A 20,165-nucleotide genomic window follows, 5' to 3' on the forward strand; every position below is an offset into this window, starting at 1 on the left:
GGTGCCAGATGCAAACTTAGTAAGGATGCACTCTATGCCCTCATTGATGAAAATGCTAAATAGGAGTGGCCCCAATACTGAGCCTTGAGGGGCACCACTTGTGACTGACTGCCAACAGGATTTAACTCCATTGACTCTCTGGACTCCGCCATCCAACCAGTTTTTCACCCAGCAAAGCACATGCCCATCCAAGCCAAGAGCAGTCAATTTCCCTAGGAGAATCCTGTGGGCAACAGCGTTGAATGCCTTAGTAATGTCAAGGTGGAAAACATCCACAGCCTTTCCTTCAACCAGCAAGCAGGTGACCCAGTCATAGGAGGAGATCAGGTTTGTTAAATAAGACCTGCCCTTCATAAACCCATGCTGACTAGCCCTGCTCATCCGTTTGTCTGCATATGCTGCATAATGGAACTCAGAATGATCTGCTCCATCAGCTTCCCTGGCAGAAGATCAATTACTGTCAGAATATTTAGATGAAGAAGGCAAATGCAGACTGGGGTTGTAAAAGCACTCTATACCAGAAATTCACAGAATGCTAGGAGTTGGAAGGGACCTCAAAAGATCATCTAGTCCAGCCTCCCCTGCCAGAGTAGGATCACCTATAGTAGGTCGCACAGGAACGTGTCTAGGTGGGTTTTGAATGTCTCCAGAGAAGGAGACTCCACAACCTCCCTGGGCAGCCTGTGCCAGTGCTCTGTCACCCTCACAGTGAAAAAGATTTTTCTAATATTTTTGTGGAATCTCCTATGTTCCAGGTTGTACCAACTGCCCCTTGTCCTGTCATTGGACGTCGCTGAGAAGAGCCTGGCTCCGTCCTCCTGACGCTCACCCTTGACATATGAATAAACATTATCACCCTTCGTCCTTCTCTTCTCCAAGCTAAAGAGACCCAGCTCCTTCAGCCTTTTCTCATAAGGGAGATGTTCCACTCCCTTCATCATCTCTGTGGCTCTGCGCTGGACTCTCTCAAGCAGTTCCCTGTCTCTCCTGAGCTGAGGGGCCCAGAACTGGACACAATATTCCAGATGTGGCCTCACCAGGGTAGAGTAGAGGGGGATGAGGACCTCTCTCAACTCCCTAGCTACCGCCTTTCTAATACACCTCAGGATAAATTCCTCTGCTAGAAATATATACTGCTTAATTGCCCTACCAGAATTTGACCCGAAATCTATGCATGTTGGCTGTCATTATGTTCACACACAGATATCACACACACACACACACCTCCCAGTGTCAAACATCAGTTTTCAGCTTTCTTTTGCCAAGTATTTTAGAGGGTATATTATCAGTCCTGTAAAGTGTGCATAAGGACTTTCCTGCTTTCTGCAATAGGTTTCCACCTTCAAAAATCATACAAGGATCTCTCTGCTTATCCAAGAGCTTCCATAGGTCAGATTTTGCAATGGATAAAGGCAAGCACAGGCAATGACAAAAGAATACCTTCTCAATCTGGGAAGATACAATTCTCTCCCTGAGGAGGGCAGAGAATATAGGCCGCGACAAGTTTCTAGGTTTTCCACTCACTTCTGACTTTGATACATGCTTCCGCAAGGCTTGCTACCTTACTTACAAGTCTTCTTACCTCAAGCTGATGACAACCTAATTGGGAACTGCTGCTTTGGAGACAAGGAGGAGAAAGAGTTTGTATTCTGCATTCACCACCACTGAAAGCTAGTAGCTACACACTTCCCTCAGTAAATACTTCAAGGATTCGGGTTATAAATCGAATTTTACTTAGTTGGGGGAGAGTTATGAAATATCAATGTGGGGAAAAAGCATGCTTTCAAGCTGTCAAGACCCTGTTTGGGAGCCACATAGCTCCTTGTTCCTCTGCCAAGCAGCTTCTATACAGATCACGGGACTCCCTGCACTAGGGCAGAGTAAGAAGGGTGGGTGGACAACAACACAGCTCTCTCCTCCACAGTAAGCCTAAGCAGGCTGAGCTAGGCTGCCTCGCTAGGACCTGCAGAGTGGCTCCCTTGAAATTAGAAAGATCAGCAAAGCATCAGACCACTGCTACTTGATGATCTGGATTGCAGGTGAAGAGTGGTGAACAGAAGAAATACAGTTGCCACACGGTCAGCACTGGCTGGTCATTCTAACACAAAGTTTTTGAGCTATGCCATCCAACTCCTCTCCCAAATAACCTAAATGTTTGCCTAAATGTTTTGCAAGTTTGAGACTATGTGCATGCATGTGCATGTTCTTCATCCTTTAGAAGATCAGGATGGAATACTCCCAACTAACACTGTGGGAATACAAAATAAGTATTGCTACATTACAAGTCACAAAATGTAAGAACTAAACAGCATGAGCAATACAGCATGACTTTAATACCAAAACGTTTTGCCACTTGCCTTTAAATAGTACAGACCTAATCAGATTCCAGCTATTACACATAAAAGCATCTACAGCAGAACTCTAATTCTTACTATGATTTACTAAACCACTCCTAACTAGGCACAAATTACCGGTCACCCGTACATCTAGATGGCTATATAATGTAATTTCAGCTGTGTAGTAGAAGGCATGTAAAAACCCAAGCAAATAATTAGCTGGCACCACAGTTTTATGTAGAAAGAGAACAGTGTATTTTTTGAATGATGTCAAGCGTTGTATATACTTAAATTATATTAATTCTTTCGCTCTCCACAGCCTCCTTGTCTTTAGCTACAGGCTTGTTAGTGCAGCTTATGAGATCTGTGCATCTGTCAAGTAAAGCAGTACAACGTTTTTGTTGGCTTCTGTTCTAATACTAAATGCCATACAGATACTACAGAATCATAGCATCACAAAACTACAGGGAAGCATCCGAGATTGAGAGTTGATGTTGTCAGACTGAATGAACAATACAATTCAAAAAAATCTGAAGGTAAAACAGAAGAGTATTTGAAATGCCAGAACAATAAATTACTACTCTAAGGAACATAAGCAGTTCAGAATATACTTTTTTTTTTCTTAACAACTGAAAGCAGAGTGGTAGAATGAAGAGCTTCCGAAGCAGTACTCTATTCACAGCATCCCACTCTAAAGATTAAAACCATTATACTATTATTTGAGGTGGCACTCAAAGATTTTAAATAATGTTTAATGTGCAATTTGAATGACAGCTCAAGGAAGCAAATAATTATCACAATGATTGAATAGCAATGTAAAAACACTGCTAACTAGAAACATCGTGGCTATAAAATTTAATTTCACATTCTTTCAGTACTTCAGAGTTACAGCATTTAAGCCGTATAGCACTAACTCATCATGAGAACTTTGCTATAAATACAGTGATTTATACCTTTGATACTAACTTTTAAGGACATAGATGTTTGAAATTTTTTTATAAGGCTGTAACAAATTTAATGTAGTTACAGGTTAGTAGTACCACATGAGATCGCAAATTTAATCTGAGAATCTTCACACAGAGAACAAACGTACAAACTACAGGAAACGGTTTCAGAAAACACAGACCAAGATGATTATGACCATTTCCATGAATCCTGACACTGTCACATTGCAGCATGGGGTTATTTTTGAGATTTCTTGGAAGCGGACAGTCCCATAGTTCAAAGTGCAACACACAACCCAGAGATGAGAAATAACACGCTCTCCTGAAACTGCAGACCAGCAAACAATGCACAGCGGAAGAAACTGCCAGCCAGAAAAGGGAGAGGTTAGGGTTGCTGCCAATTTGTCTGATACACTGACAAAAGCAAAGAGCTTTTTGCATAGACTTTTCTCATTAATACTATTAACACATACATACATTTAAACTTAAAACTGATTACCATAATCACTTAAATTAACTCGGGAAATAACACAGCTCCTCACCGTGGCAAGTTTTGTGTATCAAAACCTAAACGAAAGTCACCTCAACCTGCTTAACTTTACCAGTGTTTAGCAATTTTAAATGCAGGAATAGTCTCTCTCAAAAAAGTGAAAGTGATTAATAGAACTGAGTTAGAACTCCTTAAATTCAACCCGACAGGCTCTAAGGGCTAGTTCATGTCCCAAAGTCATTCTGCAAGGCTCAACCTCCTCTCCCATATTAATCAAATTTTCATGACACTGGAACAATCTCCAAGAAACACTCTCTCCTACATCTTCATGGTAACTTCACAGCTCTACTGTTGGAGCTGCTCTCCAATTATAACAGCTTTTATTGCTGTGACTATTGGAAAAAAGTATCCAATTTTTCATGGTCTATTCTCAAGTCAAGTCACTAACAGATTTATTTACCTCTAGGAGGTTTCTTGTGTTCTTGATAATTTTTGATCAGTAGAATTGGCAGAGGAAAATCAAACCCTTCTCGCCTCTCTCTCTCATTCCTGCATGATAATAAAATAACCAGCCAATGTGTTGAATCAGCATACCTGCACATCTGTAATAATCACCAGGGAACAGAGTGGGAACAAGCATAAAGCAGCTGATGAAAACCTTCCCTGGTTACATTTTTAAAAAAAACCAAACTGCATAGTTTATACAAACTATGTGTAAAACCATGTTTACATTTCATGCATCTGCATATATTAGAAGTGGAAAGTTGCGATGCTTCTGTTCAGAAGTGGTGAAAAGTCATATGTTATTACAGAAAACACGCATTATATCAAGAGATCCCAGGCACTGGTTATTTGTGCACTATCTCAACACCATTAAGTTATCCATTTATATAGTTTGGTACTAGTATAAGCAATAAAAGGGGTTTTTTTTATCTATTGCTATTTTATAACAGTAAGGACTGAAAAACTTCATGAATCTGAATATTGGAATGCTACTTCAGAGTTGGTGTATTACACATTTTACAGAATGGAATTCACTGCACATTCATTTACAACTGCTTAACAATTGAGATGAAGGTATAAATCTATTCAGCTAAAAAAGAAAATTACAAACCACGTTAACACGAAGGTAATGTACAAAGCTAATATTTTAACCATTGAATGGAGTACTCATTCCTACAAAAGTTGAGATGAGCTACTGAAACGTGTTCTTTTGTATTTTTATTAAAGCAGCATACTTAAGTTATTTCCATACTTCCAGAATTACAGGCAATACATCCTTCATATAACTTTAGCCCACGATCAGCTGGGTCTGCAACAGAAAAAGTATAATACACTGTTTCAGTGAGTAACTCAAATCACCAGAACAGGTAAAAGAAGAAATCTGTCTTCCACAATTGTTTAATTATGCAGAATTAACACAAATTCACTAACAAGTTTTAAAGCTTGTAGGCATTTACTATGTTCCTCCAATAGCTGTCCACCAAAGAAATCCTCCCAGGCTTCACAAAAGAGTTCTGAAAACATTATTTGAAAAAATTATGAGAAACATATTTTGTCCCACTCCCTCAATTCCACCTGGAATTTTACTTGCATAAAAGACCCTAGGAAACATAAAAACCCAAAACCCAACAGTAGTTTCTAGCCGTCTTTTTTTTTGGTACAGTAACACATATACAGACTTGCTTAATAGCAGTTAATTCCTCCATCTTCTCTTTTCAAAAACTAGAGGTCAGGATAAAAAGCAGTAGTTGGACATCTTGCCTCTGTCACAGGACGAGTACCAAGTGGCCTGCTAAACAAGCCTTCTGTATCAAAATACAGTGTAAGAGAAAAGTAATAAATATTTTTAGGTCCTGAATTATTGTCCCCAAAGCTATTAAATGGGAAATACATTTCCACAAACTCACTACATAAGTAACCAAGTAAAACACAAATACTTGTCTAAATTACATAGATGTTTTATTATTAATATCATTATTAGAGCTGATTAACTGTCATAGGATGAGCTAAACACCTTCAGGTATCCCCTACATAATAACAAACATTTAGAAGAAACGTGCATAATGCATTTATTTCATAATAGTTGAAGGATTCATTCCCGACTTTGTCTTGCTGGGTGTCAAGTATTTTCAACTTGCTTTCAGGAAGATGAGCGCAATCAAGGCAGTTGGCAGGTGCACACCTTGCAACATTTTACATACTTTATCATCAATGAGTAAGGCACACTATTTGTAATGTGGTTATTTTCATACACTTGCTCGTTATATCTGAAGGTTTATGAAGCATGAATCACATACCATCTCTGGGGCTTCTTCTTCGCTTCACAATAAACTTCTTCCTCCCTCCAACAACCAAAACACAAGAATTCTGGCAATGTTTCAGAGCACAAAGCTAGCTTAGTTTAAAACCCAGTTGATGACCAACATAACATGATTTTTCAAATGCAATTTGACAAAACATTGTATTTAAAACTTCTGCACTTTGGCCCTTGCACGATTGGCTTCAAATGGTGTTCTACTTTGAAAGATGTACAAATACCATTTTGAGAAGAAAAAAAAAAATACACATTTGCTAACAACAGTAAAGTTAAATCTTGCCAAAAGAATGTCACACAAATTAAATACTTACAAGAAGAAAATAAAAATTCTGGCATCTAAGAAGGTTACTTAAGAGAAACCATAAGTATATGAGAAGATAAATTACTAAGTAAACACTGATCAGACATGGATACCTGTAAAACAACTTAATCTTTTAAGGAGGAGAGTAGGCAGCAGTGCTTCAGAATCTTCTTCAGGTAATACAAGAATTTTGAGGAGGCTCTCAACTTTATGCAGTAGTCAAAGACATTTTAAAATTTCATAATTAATTACACTTAGTGAAAAAAATCAAAAAAGGAACATACTTAAAATCACTGCAGGAATATTTTTACAGTCATCCTTTATATTACATACCCTGGTGTCAGAGATCAGGTCAACTCACTTCCCTTTTTTTTCTCCCTTCTTCAAAATGTATCTCCTGACAGCTGGATATGCAGATTTTCACAGATACAAATGGGTAGAATACAGACAAGAAGGAATAACTGTGGTGGGATCAACTTGCACAACCAAGCAACCAGCCCTTTTTCATGCTCTGTGAAAAAGTCAGTCTCTTAATTATGTATTTCTCACTCTCTTAAAGGTTTTTCCTAGAAATTCACATCTCAAACTGTACAGTCCCATTATTTTAATTGATTAAATATAGATTAGCAGTGTTAGCAAGAAAAAAGATTTAACAGCATCAAAATAATTCAAATTAAATGAAGTAAAAAGTTGCAATGCACTTCAGCCAAACCATCACAAATGATATGTTATATACGATATGTCACATATGACAAGTTATACAGACATGAGGTAGCCAGCAGCTACAAATCTACCAATTCTGGAAGTGTCTAATTTGTCTAAAAAGCATAAACTGATAAATGCTAATTAAACCTTTCCATTAAAAAAAAAAACAACGCACCTAGTTTATTGCTTTTAAACATCCATTCTTTATATCAGAAACAGGCAAAGGCATATCAAAGGAAATTTACCTGGCTGTGGATGGCTTTTGATCGTATTCGCTTTTTCAAAAGAACCACTGCATAAAATTTTGAATGCAAATAGCTACTCACTCCCAGTATTACATTTTCTCACCAAAATGAACAAAGGCTTGCATTCTCCAAGAGGGGCAGGGGGGAAAGAAGGTATAATTTCCAAAAGGATAACATTAACTACTTTCTTATGAGAAACCAATAACAGAACTAAAACCAGTGTTCCCACCAGACAGAATACACTGAAAGCACAGACCAACGACTGCAGCCCAGGCAGAAAACATCCGAGCTATAAAGCCAGTGGTGTCGTGGCACATGATACATGGAATGCAGACAGAAATATGATGATCTGCACCACAGGTGCCATTTTTATTAAAGCTTCCTGAAGTTTCTTTTTCGTGGGTTTCAGAAAAGGCAGAAGTTGAACAGACGAGAAATAAAAAAAGCAAGAAACATAAAAGAGAAGATGCAAGGAAGCAAGAATGAAGGCAGCAACTGCCAAAGCAAGACGGAAGACTGAGAAGTAGGACAGACTTCAGCAATGTGGCCTGCAAATTGCTCAGAGGTCAAGTAAGCAAAGTGGAAGTTATGGTCATTTCTCAAAAGAATCTGGTGGGGAGGTGAGTAGGCAAGGGCTTTTTTCTTTTATTTTGGAGTTGGTTTTGAGGGTTGTTTGTTGGGTTTGTTTAAACATATATATATACACATACACACAGTGCAAGCTTGTCTAAAGAGGTGGTACTACAGATGACAGAACTTACTCCCTTGCAACAAATGGAATAGCTTGACCTCTCAAGTAAACTAAGCATACAAAAGTGGTAAGAATAAAAGGTGCATGTAAAACCAGCAGCAATATTTATGTTTGGCTTTCTATTACTTCTGCAAGTTACTGTACATATATTACACCACTACTATAGAAATGGCACAGCCTCAGACACTTTCCACATTTTATTTACATTTTAAGACTAACTTTAATCTCAATCACATATCCATACATTTCCTTTGTTTCACTAAAACTTAAATGCATGGTTTATTAGAACAAAGACTGTAAACAAATATTTGCCATGTCCGATACATGTAACACACAGGAGCTGCTTAACAGAAATTAATCCCCCCATTTTATAAATACAGGTATCAAAACAATCCTGAACATACTTTGTGACACTACTAGTAGTCAGCACCCACACCCTTGCAAAATTAAACAAGATGAGCAACGGTATTCACTGTACCTGCTACTTTAAAACAAATTTAACTGCAGCTCTTTTACTAAGCAAGATGGATAAAGCATGCCATTTATATTTTGCCTTCTCAAGAGATTATTTTCAGAAACATATATTATTCCACAGCAACCTGACACTTTCTGTCATGCTTTCATCTTGTAAAACCTGAACTCCAATTTTAGGCTATTTCAGGCTTATGCTTAAATGACAGTGCCTCAGTAAGAGAAAAAAAATAATTGTGCTGCCTTTTTCTCCCATAGTGCCTGAAAACATATTGGGCATACATATATTATATATATTCTTACAAATGTCCAGGTCATGTATACCAGCTGAAATTCTTTTAATGTGTGGGTGTTTGTATTGTGAGATTTTAATCAAGACATTAACATGAGTAGAAGGTTGTTGTTTTAAGACAGAAGTTTGAGAATCAGCTAAAATTAATTGTTGTAAGTTTGTCCCTCTGGAGGTTGTGGAAGCTTCATATTTTCTTTGGACATCATTAGACGTCTTAGCTCTTGAAGTACAACTTTAATGCTATAAGAATTTTGCCATTTTGCTAACACTGGTATGCTCCGTGCATCCACCTGGAAAAAGAAGAGAAGAATTGTAAGTTATGATGAAATACAAAATCTCTCTATAAATAACTGCTATTGACCTAATTGTTCTAAGCAAGGGTCTACATATTCCCTTACACTTTCACTGTTGCATAAAGACCCTGTGCTCATGAAGTATTTTAAGGAAAACAATCATATACTTACAAATAGATTCTGCAATAAAATCCATGCAGGTGGACCCTTCCATCTGTGCTGATACTAATATCAGTGAGAAGGAAAGGGTTTGGGGGAGGAGATCAGCAAACCATCAGCTGCAAAACTGGAACCATAACTTGCAAAATGTGTTAATTTGCTTCAAATAACCCCCAAAAAAGAAAAAAATTAATCACCTTCACTATGCCGATACACACATTTGGCTTCCCTCAGTTCTTTAAAGAAACTGTCACACAAGAATCTGTAGAATAACTTTCTAAAGGAAAATTTCTCTTGTTTTTCCCTTCCTACAAGTATCGTTATTTACTTCACATTGCTACTACATGATGCTTCTGATACATCAAAAGTCACTATATATACACTAAGAAATGGCTTGAAATATTGAAATAACTGATAAAGTTCGGACATTTCGTAGTTCTTTTCATCCTTCTTACACCAAGTCATCTTATGGAGCTGTGAAGATTACTGTACATCACTTACCAATGTGAATATGAACTGAAAGGAAAGGACATGGGACTTCTCCTATGCGTTTATAAAACCTGTGGGACAATTTACACAATTGTATTATAACAGGGAGGTTTCCATAATAAAGTCAGCAATTGAAAGTCAGCTTGGGAATTGTTTTGGCAGCAGGTCCTGGCCAGTCAGCCCCTGCAAGGAGGAACTTAAGAAGGCTGAGGGTCCTACAGCTTTGCAACTGCAGCGCAGGCCCACGGGCTGGAAGAGGGCTGTTGTGTGCCACTGAACTCCCACTGGCAGAGTAGGACAGGCAGCCCATGTGGCTACGGCAGTGCTGAAAATCACTGCTTTATGATTTAGGCAGCATAAAACATCAAGAAGTTTCTTATCCCGTCTTAATTAGGGCAAACTGAAAGAAAAAACAACACTCGTATCAGGAAGAAGAATGTTAATGCGACATTTTATTTCTAGAATGTTCAAAGTGAGGCTGTCTATTTTCGGAACGAGATGAGACTAAACCTTTTGTAGGAGGAAACTGAAGCCAAGGTGTAAGAACATGCTGGCTTGAGCAGCAATAAACTTCCACTCCCTCTCACTAGGCACTAGTTCCTTTAACAGTGCTATTGCCTATCAGCTCAGTTGAACCATGAAATGTATGTGGAGCTACTTTCTGACCTGAACTGACAGAACCCATCCAGTTTTTTAAAAACACCTTGGAAAAAAGTTCCTAAGCAGGACCCATTATCCTATTCACAGCTCAGCACCATAAGCATTTCTTCAAACAAATAACATTCTGCTCAGATTAGGGAACCCCTTAAAGTCAACAGAGCTACCAAAGGCAGCATAACATTAAATCACAGTATAAAAGGCAGTCAGATTACTTAGCAATTATTGCGAACATTAATAAATCAGGAAGAAAAAAAAGCATCAAAAGGAAAGCTCCATTATGGATCAAGATGACACCAGTTTAAAATACAGATGACTGTATGGCCTAATACAGAAAGGTTTTGAAAGTAACACTGATCAGAACATCACTGTAATTCCTGAACTACTACTACTTTTTTTGAAGGGGTATTTGGTTTAATAAGAGGCAATATCAGAGCAGAATAATCTTTGCAATGGGAAAACTGGTTCATTTAAAACAGACTACTGGATAAAACCACCAGTGAGTAAACAGGAAATTCAGAGAAGAGATCACCTGTGCTACCAAGTAGCAGCTTAATTAAGACATCATTTAGCCTGAATCTTTGTTCTTGTCTGACAGATTTCTTTCTCTCCAATCCTTCTCAACAAGATTAAATTCTATTCAGTGCGCTGGACCCAGCAAACTAGATACAACACAAACTCATTCCAAAAGTTAGAATAGTAAGTATCACACTGCTCAAAATTGTTCTCCATATAGAAAATGACATGAGAAATGCACAAGACCACTATTTTTCCTCATGGGGTCCTACAGAAAGAAGAAAAACTTCATGGTGGTTAAAGATTATGGTAACAGGAAAAAAAGGGGACTCAGATCTTACATTCACTTAGCATACAGCTGCATATTTAAAAACTGACATACTTACTAACATACTTGACTGCAGCCAACCTGACATCCTCTCCAACTTAGTAAAATGTCAGAGCACTCCCTGAATGCTCTAGTATAAATTCTTTGGCAGACCAGCAGTTTAAAAAATTTCCCTGATAGTATGAATTGCAATATTTTCTACTAATGTAGCCGAGGGAAGATCACATTACATGTCACTGACCTTCCAAAAAATCAAACAAACAATTATCTCCCTGAGAAAAATAGAGGGGAAAGAAGCCACGATAAATGACTATCAAGGACCAAGTAATGGCTGCAACAGAAGATTCCCAACTAGGAAAGACGTTGCACTTGGGAGTTGAAGCCCATATAATAATAAACTGGTTTAGAAGATCATTAATAAAGCAACATAGATAAGAAGAATAAGGCAGGTTTAGTTTACTATTATAATTATTTGTTCAGACGAAGACTGGGTTAGCAAAAAATGGCTGGAAGGGCTGTGTATCTCCAGCCTGGCAATTCTGCTTTGATACCACCTTCCCTCTCCTCAGCTTTGCCTTTCTAGGCTCTCTCCCATCTGGAGATGTGCCCCAGTTACAGCACACGGCAGTCAGACACCAGCGCTGTTCAAGCAATGCAATTCTATATACACTGGCTGTACTGGAATGAGAGCTGATCACTTAAAAGTAAGCCTCCTCCAGCTTTTCCTTCTTGGCTGGGAATTTGTAACAACAAAGTCACAGACCCTAAACTTTGCTTTTGCAATGTTATGAAAGTTTTCTGAGTAGAGATGCTACAGCATGACATTTTCGTTGCTGTTTATCTCGAGTCACTTTTCTGCAAGTTGCCAACTTTTTTTGTGACATCTTGCAGCCGTGAAAATTTTGGCTCAGGTTCTGTTTTCTGTGTTGCAGAATTTATTTCCAAGTTAGTGCACAATAAACTCATTTTATTAATAACAATGATGTTTCGAAAAATGACACAAAACATGTTTAAATAACAAAAAAGCATTAGGTAATATTGGAGTACTCATGCTGGGACACAGACAGAAAAATTTCAAATTCACATCAAAGCTAATAAAGCTGAAAACTGCAGTCTAAAGACTATTTTGTTCTGGGAGAGCACCACCCCAAATCTTTAAATAGCAAGATAAGCAGCAGGTGTATACATATTTTTTTTCTAAACAATTGAAATTAAACCAAATATTTTTACACAATGTTGCAATGCATTCAGTGTTTATAATGTTCCCAAAATCTTAACTTTAAGAAGCAGCAAACTGCTTAGTCTACCATAAACATACTCAAAGCGATAACTGGACAACAGTTTTCAGGTTTACAGCTGACAGAGTCCCAAGTGAGCTTAAAGCAAACAATGGAAATGCTTTCTAAATGAACAGAAGCGACTAGAAATCCTGCAAGACAAACTGCTGAAGAGTGCACAGATGCAAAAATCAGACATCTTCAGAAGACCATGGGAAAACAAATAGCATGTCAGAATGCAACCAGTTTTATCAATACAGGATACAGAACTCCCAGGATAAGAGACTCATAGCATGACAAATAATTTAAATGCAGTTTTACAGCAGTGATGCCATTAGCACATAAAGGCATTTCGTACAGCCCTGCATACTTGGACTAGCTTTTCTGAACTTAGCACCCTAGTTCTGTAGACAAATGCAGTAGCTCCACAGGCAAACTGGGAACCAGAAAACCACAAAAGCTAGCTCGTAGTTAAGGAAGGCAATTTAACAGGGTGACTCAAAGTACCTAAGTTTAGTCTTCCGAGACAAAATACTCCTGAAGTAGCCCTCTCCTTTCCCGCGCTAAATTTAATGAACAGCGATCTCTGAGGTCCCTGAAGATACGCTGCTGACTGAAGCTACTTACAAGCAAAATCCCTCTCAGAATCATCAGATAAAAAGTCAACAAACTGCCAAATTGTCAACAAACTGATAAATTCATTACACACATGCATTTTTCATGCCAGGCATAAACAGACTTGTAAGCCAACAGCCTGAGATAAGTTTCATTAGACACCCAGGAACTCTAGCACATATCTGTCTCCCACCACCACCATTCACGCTCAATCTCAGTAGAAATTATCACCCTCTAAACTCACGCTGGATGCCCTACGTTTTTCCTCAGGTATTAACTGCCACACATATCCTCTAAAGCGTACTCTAACAGCGTTACAAATGGTTTGAGCAATATGAAAGCACTGTTATGACACAGAATTTCAGTTACTGTTTATCTCAGGTCTCTTTTCTGCAAGACACCAACTCTTTCATGACATCGGTAAGCGATGTGATCAAAAGCTGGCCACGTGTCTAAAAACAGGGTGCATGCAGAGACACGGACAGCAAAGCCTGTCTCGGGACGAAATCCTGTAATTCATTCAAAGAATGAAGCAAATCGCTTATGATCTATTAAATGAAAGATCATCAGGACAACAGTTTGGAAGAAACAAAAAGGAACTAAAACAGGAAGCAGCAATGTGAACTGCTCCAGGATGCTGCCCATGTTCTGAGTTTAGCTGACAGATTTTAGCGAGCACAAGTCAAGTGAGCACAATGGTGAAATAAGCAAGGTAGGCAAGATACCAGGGTCAATGGGCACATAAAAAATTACATAATAAATGTGTTTTAAATTTTCTTTAAAAATACTATTTAGTCCTATCCAAAGCCATAAAGAAATAAGTGAAGCATTTGCACAGTAAATCCTTCATAAGATACATGAGTATATAGAACTGTTGGGGGAAAATTCAAAGAAGGTTTTGTGTAAGCTTATAAACTTATTAAAATCAAATTTTCCTGTAGCAATGACTGAATTTTAACAGTGGTTCTAAAATACTAGGCACATTTCTTGTCACAGTATCCACCCTGTCTCACATCAAGCTGACTTCTCCAAACAAAAGCTCAAGCCAACCGGCTTGGCAAACATAAGCCCAGAGCAGGGCTGAGATTCTGCTTCCAGGAAACAAACACCTATACTCAGGCATAGGCAGACAAAGCAAGGAGAGCATACTTTTTTTACTGATTCTGAATAATATATGTTACTAGGGAGAGGTATGAAATTAGTATTATGAACACACCAAAAGATCTGCTGTGTTCCAGACTGGCAGCTTTTGCTAGTCACAACCTCTTAACAAACACATACACTACGGCAACAAGCCACAGTTGTGATGAGGAGGAACAACTAATTTGCAGGCAGCAATTTTGGTAAGATCTTCGGGGAGAGTAAAATTGTTGGCTAAGAAGTACTGTCAAATTAATTTTGGACTGTTTCTGAAACATTAGTGGACGATCAGCTAGTACACTACCCTACCTGCAACAGCTCTGTTCTCTCCCTCCACTACAGTCACTGAGATAATCAAGCTTCGCATTCTAGCCCTGTTAACCACACAAACGCCAAGTATTTCTTCTAAATCTTGCAGAGTACTTAAATTCCAAAGATGCTCTCTGACTCAGCTTTAAACATTACCTTAATCCAATCACTATGCATTCACTACTGACAAACATACACACAGAAAATTGATATATTCTTTTATTTCCTGCTGGTATGTGCATATATCACTGTTAATGCAAGACAGCTCACACCTCAGTGGGATTCCTCAGACTTAAGGATTTTAGTACCCAGTGAAAAATGGGGTAAGAACCTTGCCTGAGCTGCTGTCATTGCTCATATACCTGAATTCATCCCACCCCAACTGGGGGGATCAGTGAAACTTACTGCAAATTGATCTTTAAAAGAAACTCATCACTGTCCATATCAAAAGATCTTTAAGATCGAAGCTCAGAATTACCTTGGATTTGAATAAACCCAGGAAAAGGAAAATAAGAGTTTAAACACATCTGTTCTTTACAGGTAAGTTACTACATCCAGAGTGAGACTCATCAAGAAAAACCTCCATCAGATAAAGTTTGCAGTACTTCTATTACAATATGAATCTAATCTCCTTTTCTAAGAGTACTACATGAGAAATATCTGCAGCTTAAGCACTTATTTTTTCTGTTTAAAACTAAAATCTTCAGCTTCGTTTAAATGGAACAACTGTTTCAATAGTATAAATTATGCTCATCTCATTGATAAGCCAGTAAGAACTACTAACATATTGTAAATACAAAAACACTGAAGTAGTATGCAACCAAAATTTGATTTAAACCACACACTTGTATTGTAAAATTTAAATATGAAAGCTCTGTCCAACATGCATATTCTTCACCTGTTTTTTTCACATAAATAATTTATAGCATAAATTAACAACACGGTTGATCTTACCATTTCAACTTACCATTCCATTGGAATTATTTATTCCATTCATATTAATTTTAGTTACAAATCTAACTGTAGGAGGTGCTTCTGGATATTTAGGTCCACACTCTACTTTCAGACTGTATATTCTGTTTTCATAGTTTGTCTAGAAAGCAAAAAGACAGACTAATGCATCTTACTGAAAGCTGAATATTAGTGATTTTTTTTAAAAAAAAGGCAAGAGGAAAAAAAATTAAGAAATATGAAATAATTATAAATCTGTCCATATTATGCACCAACTGATGGACCTGGATTACTGACTGATATTCCACTGTTCAGGTTACACTGATTAATTGATGAATACGTATATATTGCAGTAATTACTGACTACATCATACAAGAGTTTTAACAGAATACATATTTTTTTTCTTTTAATTCACATATCATCTTATCCTCCCTACCTTCCTGCACTCTCAGAACAACTTTGGCAGAGGCCTGAAAGAAAATTGATAATCTTTAGGAAAATTACTGCTTTCTCCTGTAAAAAAAAATCTAACGCTAAGAAAAAACAGAAATAGAGAAAGACAAAAACGCCAATAACCAAACAGTTCAGACACAACCAAAAACAAAAATTGTATTCACAAAAAACATATTTTGAAAGTAATTAACACTCCAGAAAATGTCTAAGACTTCCAGAGCTGAATATCACTTGGTTTATTAGAGAATTTACGAACTTTGGACAGTAAAGTGACAGCAAGTTTGCAGAAGACGTGACTCCAAAGGGACCATGAAACAGATCATTCTAAGTGCCAATACATTTTGAGAAAGTCCAATTAGAAATCAATACAGCTTTTTTTTTTTTTATTTTCAATCTTGTCAAGTAGGCCACACACAATAAAAAGCCTCAGCAGCTTTAGAGGTCACTGATGCATACACCCTTGTGCTCCAAAAGGAAGATAACCCCAGTTTCTACATACGTCTTGCCACTGGCACAAAAGATACAGCTAACACAGACCAAAAGCAGTAACACCCCTCTGAACTTTCCAGAAGTATCATCCTTAAGCTGTGCTGCATCAGCCAGCTGCTCTTCTGTCCAAGTAGAATTATCAACCACCACAGTCAAGTTACCAAATGAAGAGTCCACTCTGTGGTCAATCAAAAGGCAGATAGGAAACTAGACTATTGAAGCACCCTAACGGTGTCCTGTAATTTTGAGGACCCACAGAAACTGAGCAACAAGCGGGTCAGAAAGAAACAAGGTGAAGCATGACATCCATTGTTAGAAAAAAGGTTTTCTATTATTCTTTGACAGCAAAGGCTAAAGGCCCAATAAAAGTAATCTTGTCCTGCTATAGTTAACATAGCTGCTACCACAGCAAGAAACCACAGCAATAAAAATTCTCATTATTCACTCAGGTAAAACAATTTACTTGCCCAGAGAGAGATGCTGTCAGTTACAGTGGAAGTAGGCCAAAATGCATATTTGCTGCTCACAGCTCTGAAAAAATCCAAAAAACAACACTCACTGTCATTCCCTTATTCCTATCCAGGTTGTTTCTTGATTTTGCTCGGTTTTTCAAGTCACTGTTTTACTGCAAGCCAAGCATCCCTGACTAGCTCCCTAAAAAGTTTTAAACCTCTTTTTAGGGGGTAAGAAAAAATGTTTTCTTTAACCCAAAATAAATTTTCTCTTCCTCCCTCCATGTTGGTTCACCTTTCAAATGAAGCAAGAAAAAAATCCTGATGAGTGAGTTTTGCACAGCTCTAGAGAAGACCCATACGTGAAGAACTTCATGCTGTGGACAGTATTAGCAAGTTTCAATGTGTTCTGCCTAACTGCATAACTCAAGCTAACTTCAAAAACATCCAACTTCTACAAACTCTGAAACTGGACATGCCATTGTGCTCCAGGTGCCACCACTGGCTTGGGAGTTGGTGGCTTTTCCTTTCTGCAACCACTGCATATTTCAAGTCATTCTGTCAGAAAGACTGATGGCCCAATATATTACCTGCGGGCACTCTTTCATAAAGAAATTAAAATGTCAGCAATAAAATGACCAGAACTAAGAGTGCATCCCAGGTTGGGTTTTTATTTATTTATTCTTTTAAAACGTATGGGCTCCTACATATTAATCACTTCCTTCAAAGATGTGTCAGGAGTCTACCTTGGGTTGGCCCAGAAAGCAGTCACAGGCAGTTCTAGAGGTTGTTTGGAGAGTTGGGGAGATATCACTTTAGGCAGCTCACATTCACAAGTTCTTTTCAAAATTTCTAAGACTACGAACTTTATTCAAAATGTATGCAAATGCAGTGATTCCACAGAAGCTAGTATCCAAAGCATATTGTCACTACACCTGCATTTTAAATTGGTTCTCTCTCAAATGCATGCAAATCTGAGGGGCTCAGCATAATTATTGAGATGTTCAAAACAGTCTGCTGCAAGTTGCAACTCTGACTTCCAAAAGCAGCTTGAATTACACTGAACCTAACTACTGAACTCTCTTACTCTTGGAAGACACTGGACATGAGCCAACAATGCACACTCGCAGCCCAGAAGACGAGTCACATCCTGGGCTGCATCACAAGAAGCGTGGCCAGCAGATGGAGAGATGATTCTGCCCCTCTGCTCTGCTCTGGTGAGACCTGACCTGGAGTGCTGTGTCCAGCTCTGGAGTCCTCACACAAGAGGGACATGGACCTGTTGGAGTGTGTCCAGAGGAGGGCCACAAAAATGATCAGAGGGCTGGAGAATCTCTCCTATGAGGACAGGCTGAGAGAGTTGGGGTTGTTCAGCCTGAAGAAGAGAAGGCTCCAGGGAGACCTTATAGCGGCCTTCCAGTACCCGAAGGCGGCCTGCACAAAAGCTGGGGAGGAACTGTTTACAAGGGTGTGTAGCGACAGCACGACAGAAAATGGTTTTAAACTAGAGCAGAGTAGATTTAGGTTAAATGTTAAGAAGTTCTTTACTATGAGGGTAGTGAGACACTGGAACAGGTTGGCCAGAGAGGCAGTGGAGGCACCATCCCTGGAGACATTCAAGGCCAGGCTGGGTGGGCCTCTGAGCAGTCTGATCTAGTTAAAGATGTCCCTGCTCACTGCAGGGCAGTTGGACTAGATGACCTTAAAAGTCTCTTCCAGTCCAAGGCATTCTAGGAGTCTATGATCTTCACTGAGGCCAAGTTCTGATCTCAGTTAATTTCTTAAGATAGTTCTCCACTAAGCCCTGAAGGACATACAAGACAGTAATCCCATATTAGCAATGAAAGATAAAAGCTAACTTAGAGCTACATGAATTATACTCACTTAAAATCCTCATTTACACAGCAAACTTCTGTATCATACTTTAACTCATGAGAAAGCATGCACGAAAAGTCAAGTAAAGATGTGTCCGTTCACATCTGATGAGGCTGATCCTCAAGCATGAAAGATGATTACTTCTCCTGCAGGTTTTATCAGTCCAAATAACATTCTACAGAACTTAAAAGATGGGAAGGGTTTGTACTCTGCATATATATTTTAGCTTTTATTGGAGGTAATTAAAAACTGCTTGGTCTTTAGGCAAGATTCAATGGCAATGCATGAACTGCTATACTGAAAGACTATTTGATAAAATTTGTGAAAACTGAAAAATACATTGCCAGTTTATTACAGAATTGAAATTACAAGACATATATGATAAACTGTGGAAAGAAAGTTATCCTGTGAACTGTACTATGCCTGTACATTTAAGTGCAGTAATGGTGGAAATACACACTGAATATATTTCTAACTCAGTATACTAAGTCTCAAATCACAACTGGCTTATACAGACAGCTGCAGAAATATGTACAAGGGGAGGCCAGACTGAAAACACCAAAATGCCAGGAAGTGATGAATACTCACATGAATATGCAGTGTTTCTAAAACTTCATACATTGAATTTTAACTAATTCCTTTATACTGTAGCAAAGTAACATTATTGTGCATCTTGTATTACCTACAAACTTAAGAAAAACATTTTAATTCATCAGACTTACCCTTGGTGGCCCAATAATCATTCCTGTCCATCTGGTGAGTGTCATATCCTCATCATCTTCAAGGCCCCAGCTAACTGTACCATCACCTACTCCTTTCTGCCCTTCTTCAAGTTCTTCCAACAAGCGAAAATTACGAGGTACTTTAACTACAGAAAAGGGAAGGATGTAATTAATACTGTTCACATTAAGGAAAAGGTAAACAATTTCAGTGCTTTTATATGTTAACATTAGCAACTGATGAATATACTTGCAAAGCCAAAAAAGTATTTCCTGTGTACGGAAAACCGTGTTGCCAGAGGCCAGTGTTCACAAAGAAGACAGAGGAGTCTTAACTTTATTTGAACAAAGGGAGAGTTCACCAGGGTTGCCAAGTCCCAGTAAGGTTTCTCAAATTGCCGGAGGACACAGCCCCCTTTAATCCTAATTTCCCCGGTCGCATGAAACCCTCTCCCTTTCCCCATTGGCTAAGGTACTCAGGAGGTACAGACTTCCCGATCCGCCTACATCATGTTTCCCCTTAACATGTACCCCCCTTAACAACATACATCGCATGTTTCATTAACTCCAACTATGTCTCGCCCAGG

The 20,165-nt window shown here is 38.4% G+C and overlaps 1 protein-coding gene across 1 annotated transcript; it reads right to left on the bottom strand.

Annotated features, from left to right (window-relative positions):
• Positions 1 to 8,274: 8,274 nt before the first annotated feature.
• Positions 8,275 to 19,756, bottom strand: UBE2V2 (ubiquitin-conjugating enzyme E2 variant 2; the record flags this gene model as incomplete). Its single annotated transcript, XM_009865405.1, has 3 exons — positions 8,275 to 9,145; positions 15,606 to 15,731; positions 19,582 to 19,756. Coding segments are annotated over 3 exons (448 nt in total), but the record flags the coding sequence as incomplete, so codon positions are not given.
• Between the last annotated feature and the right edge of the window lie 409 nt (positions 19,757 to 20,165).

The sequence above is a fragment of the Apaloderma vittatum genome, unplaced genomic scaffold, assembly GCF_000703405.1.
Source record: "Apaloderma vittatum isolate BGI_N311 unplaced genomic scaffold, ASM70340v1 scaffold16122, whole genome shotgun sequence".
Lineage (NCBI taxonomy): Eukaryota > Metazoa > Chordata > Aves > Trogoniformes > Trogonidae > Apaloderma > Apaloderma vittatum.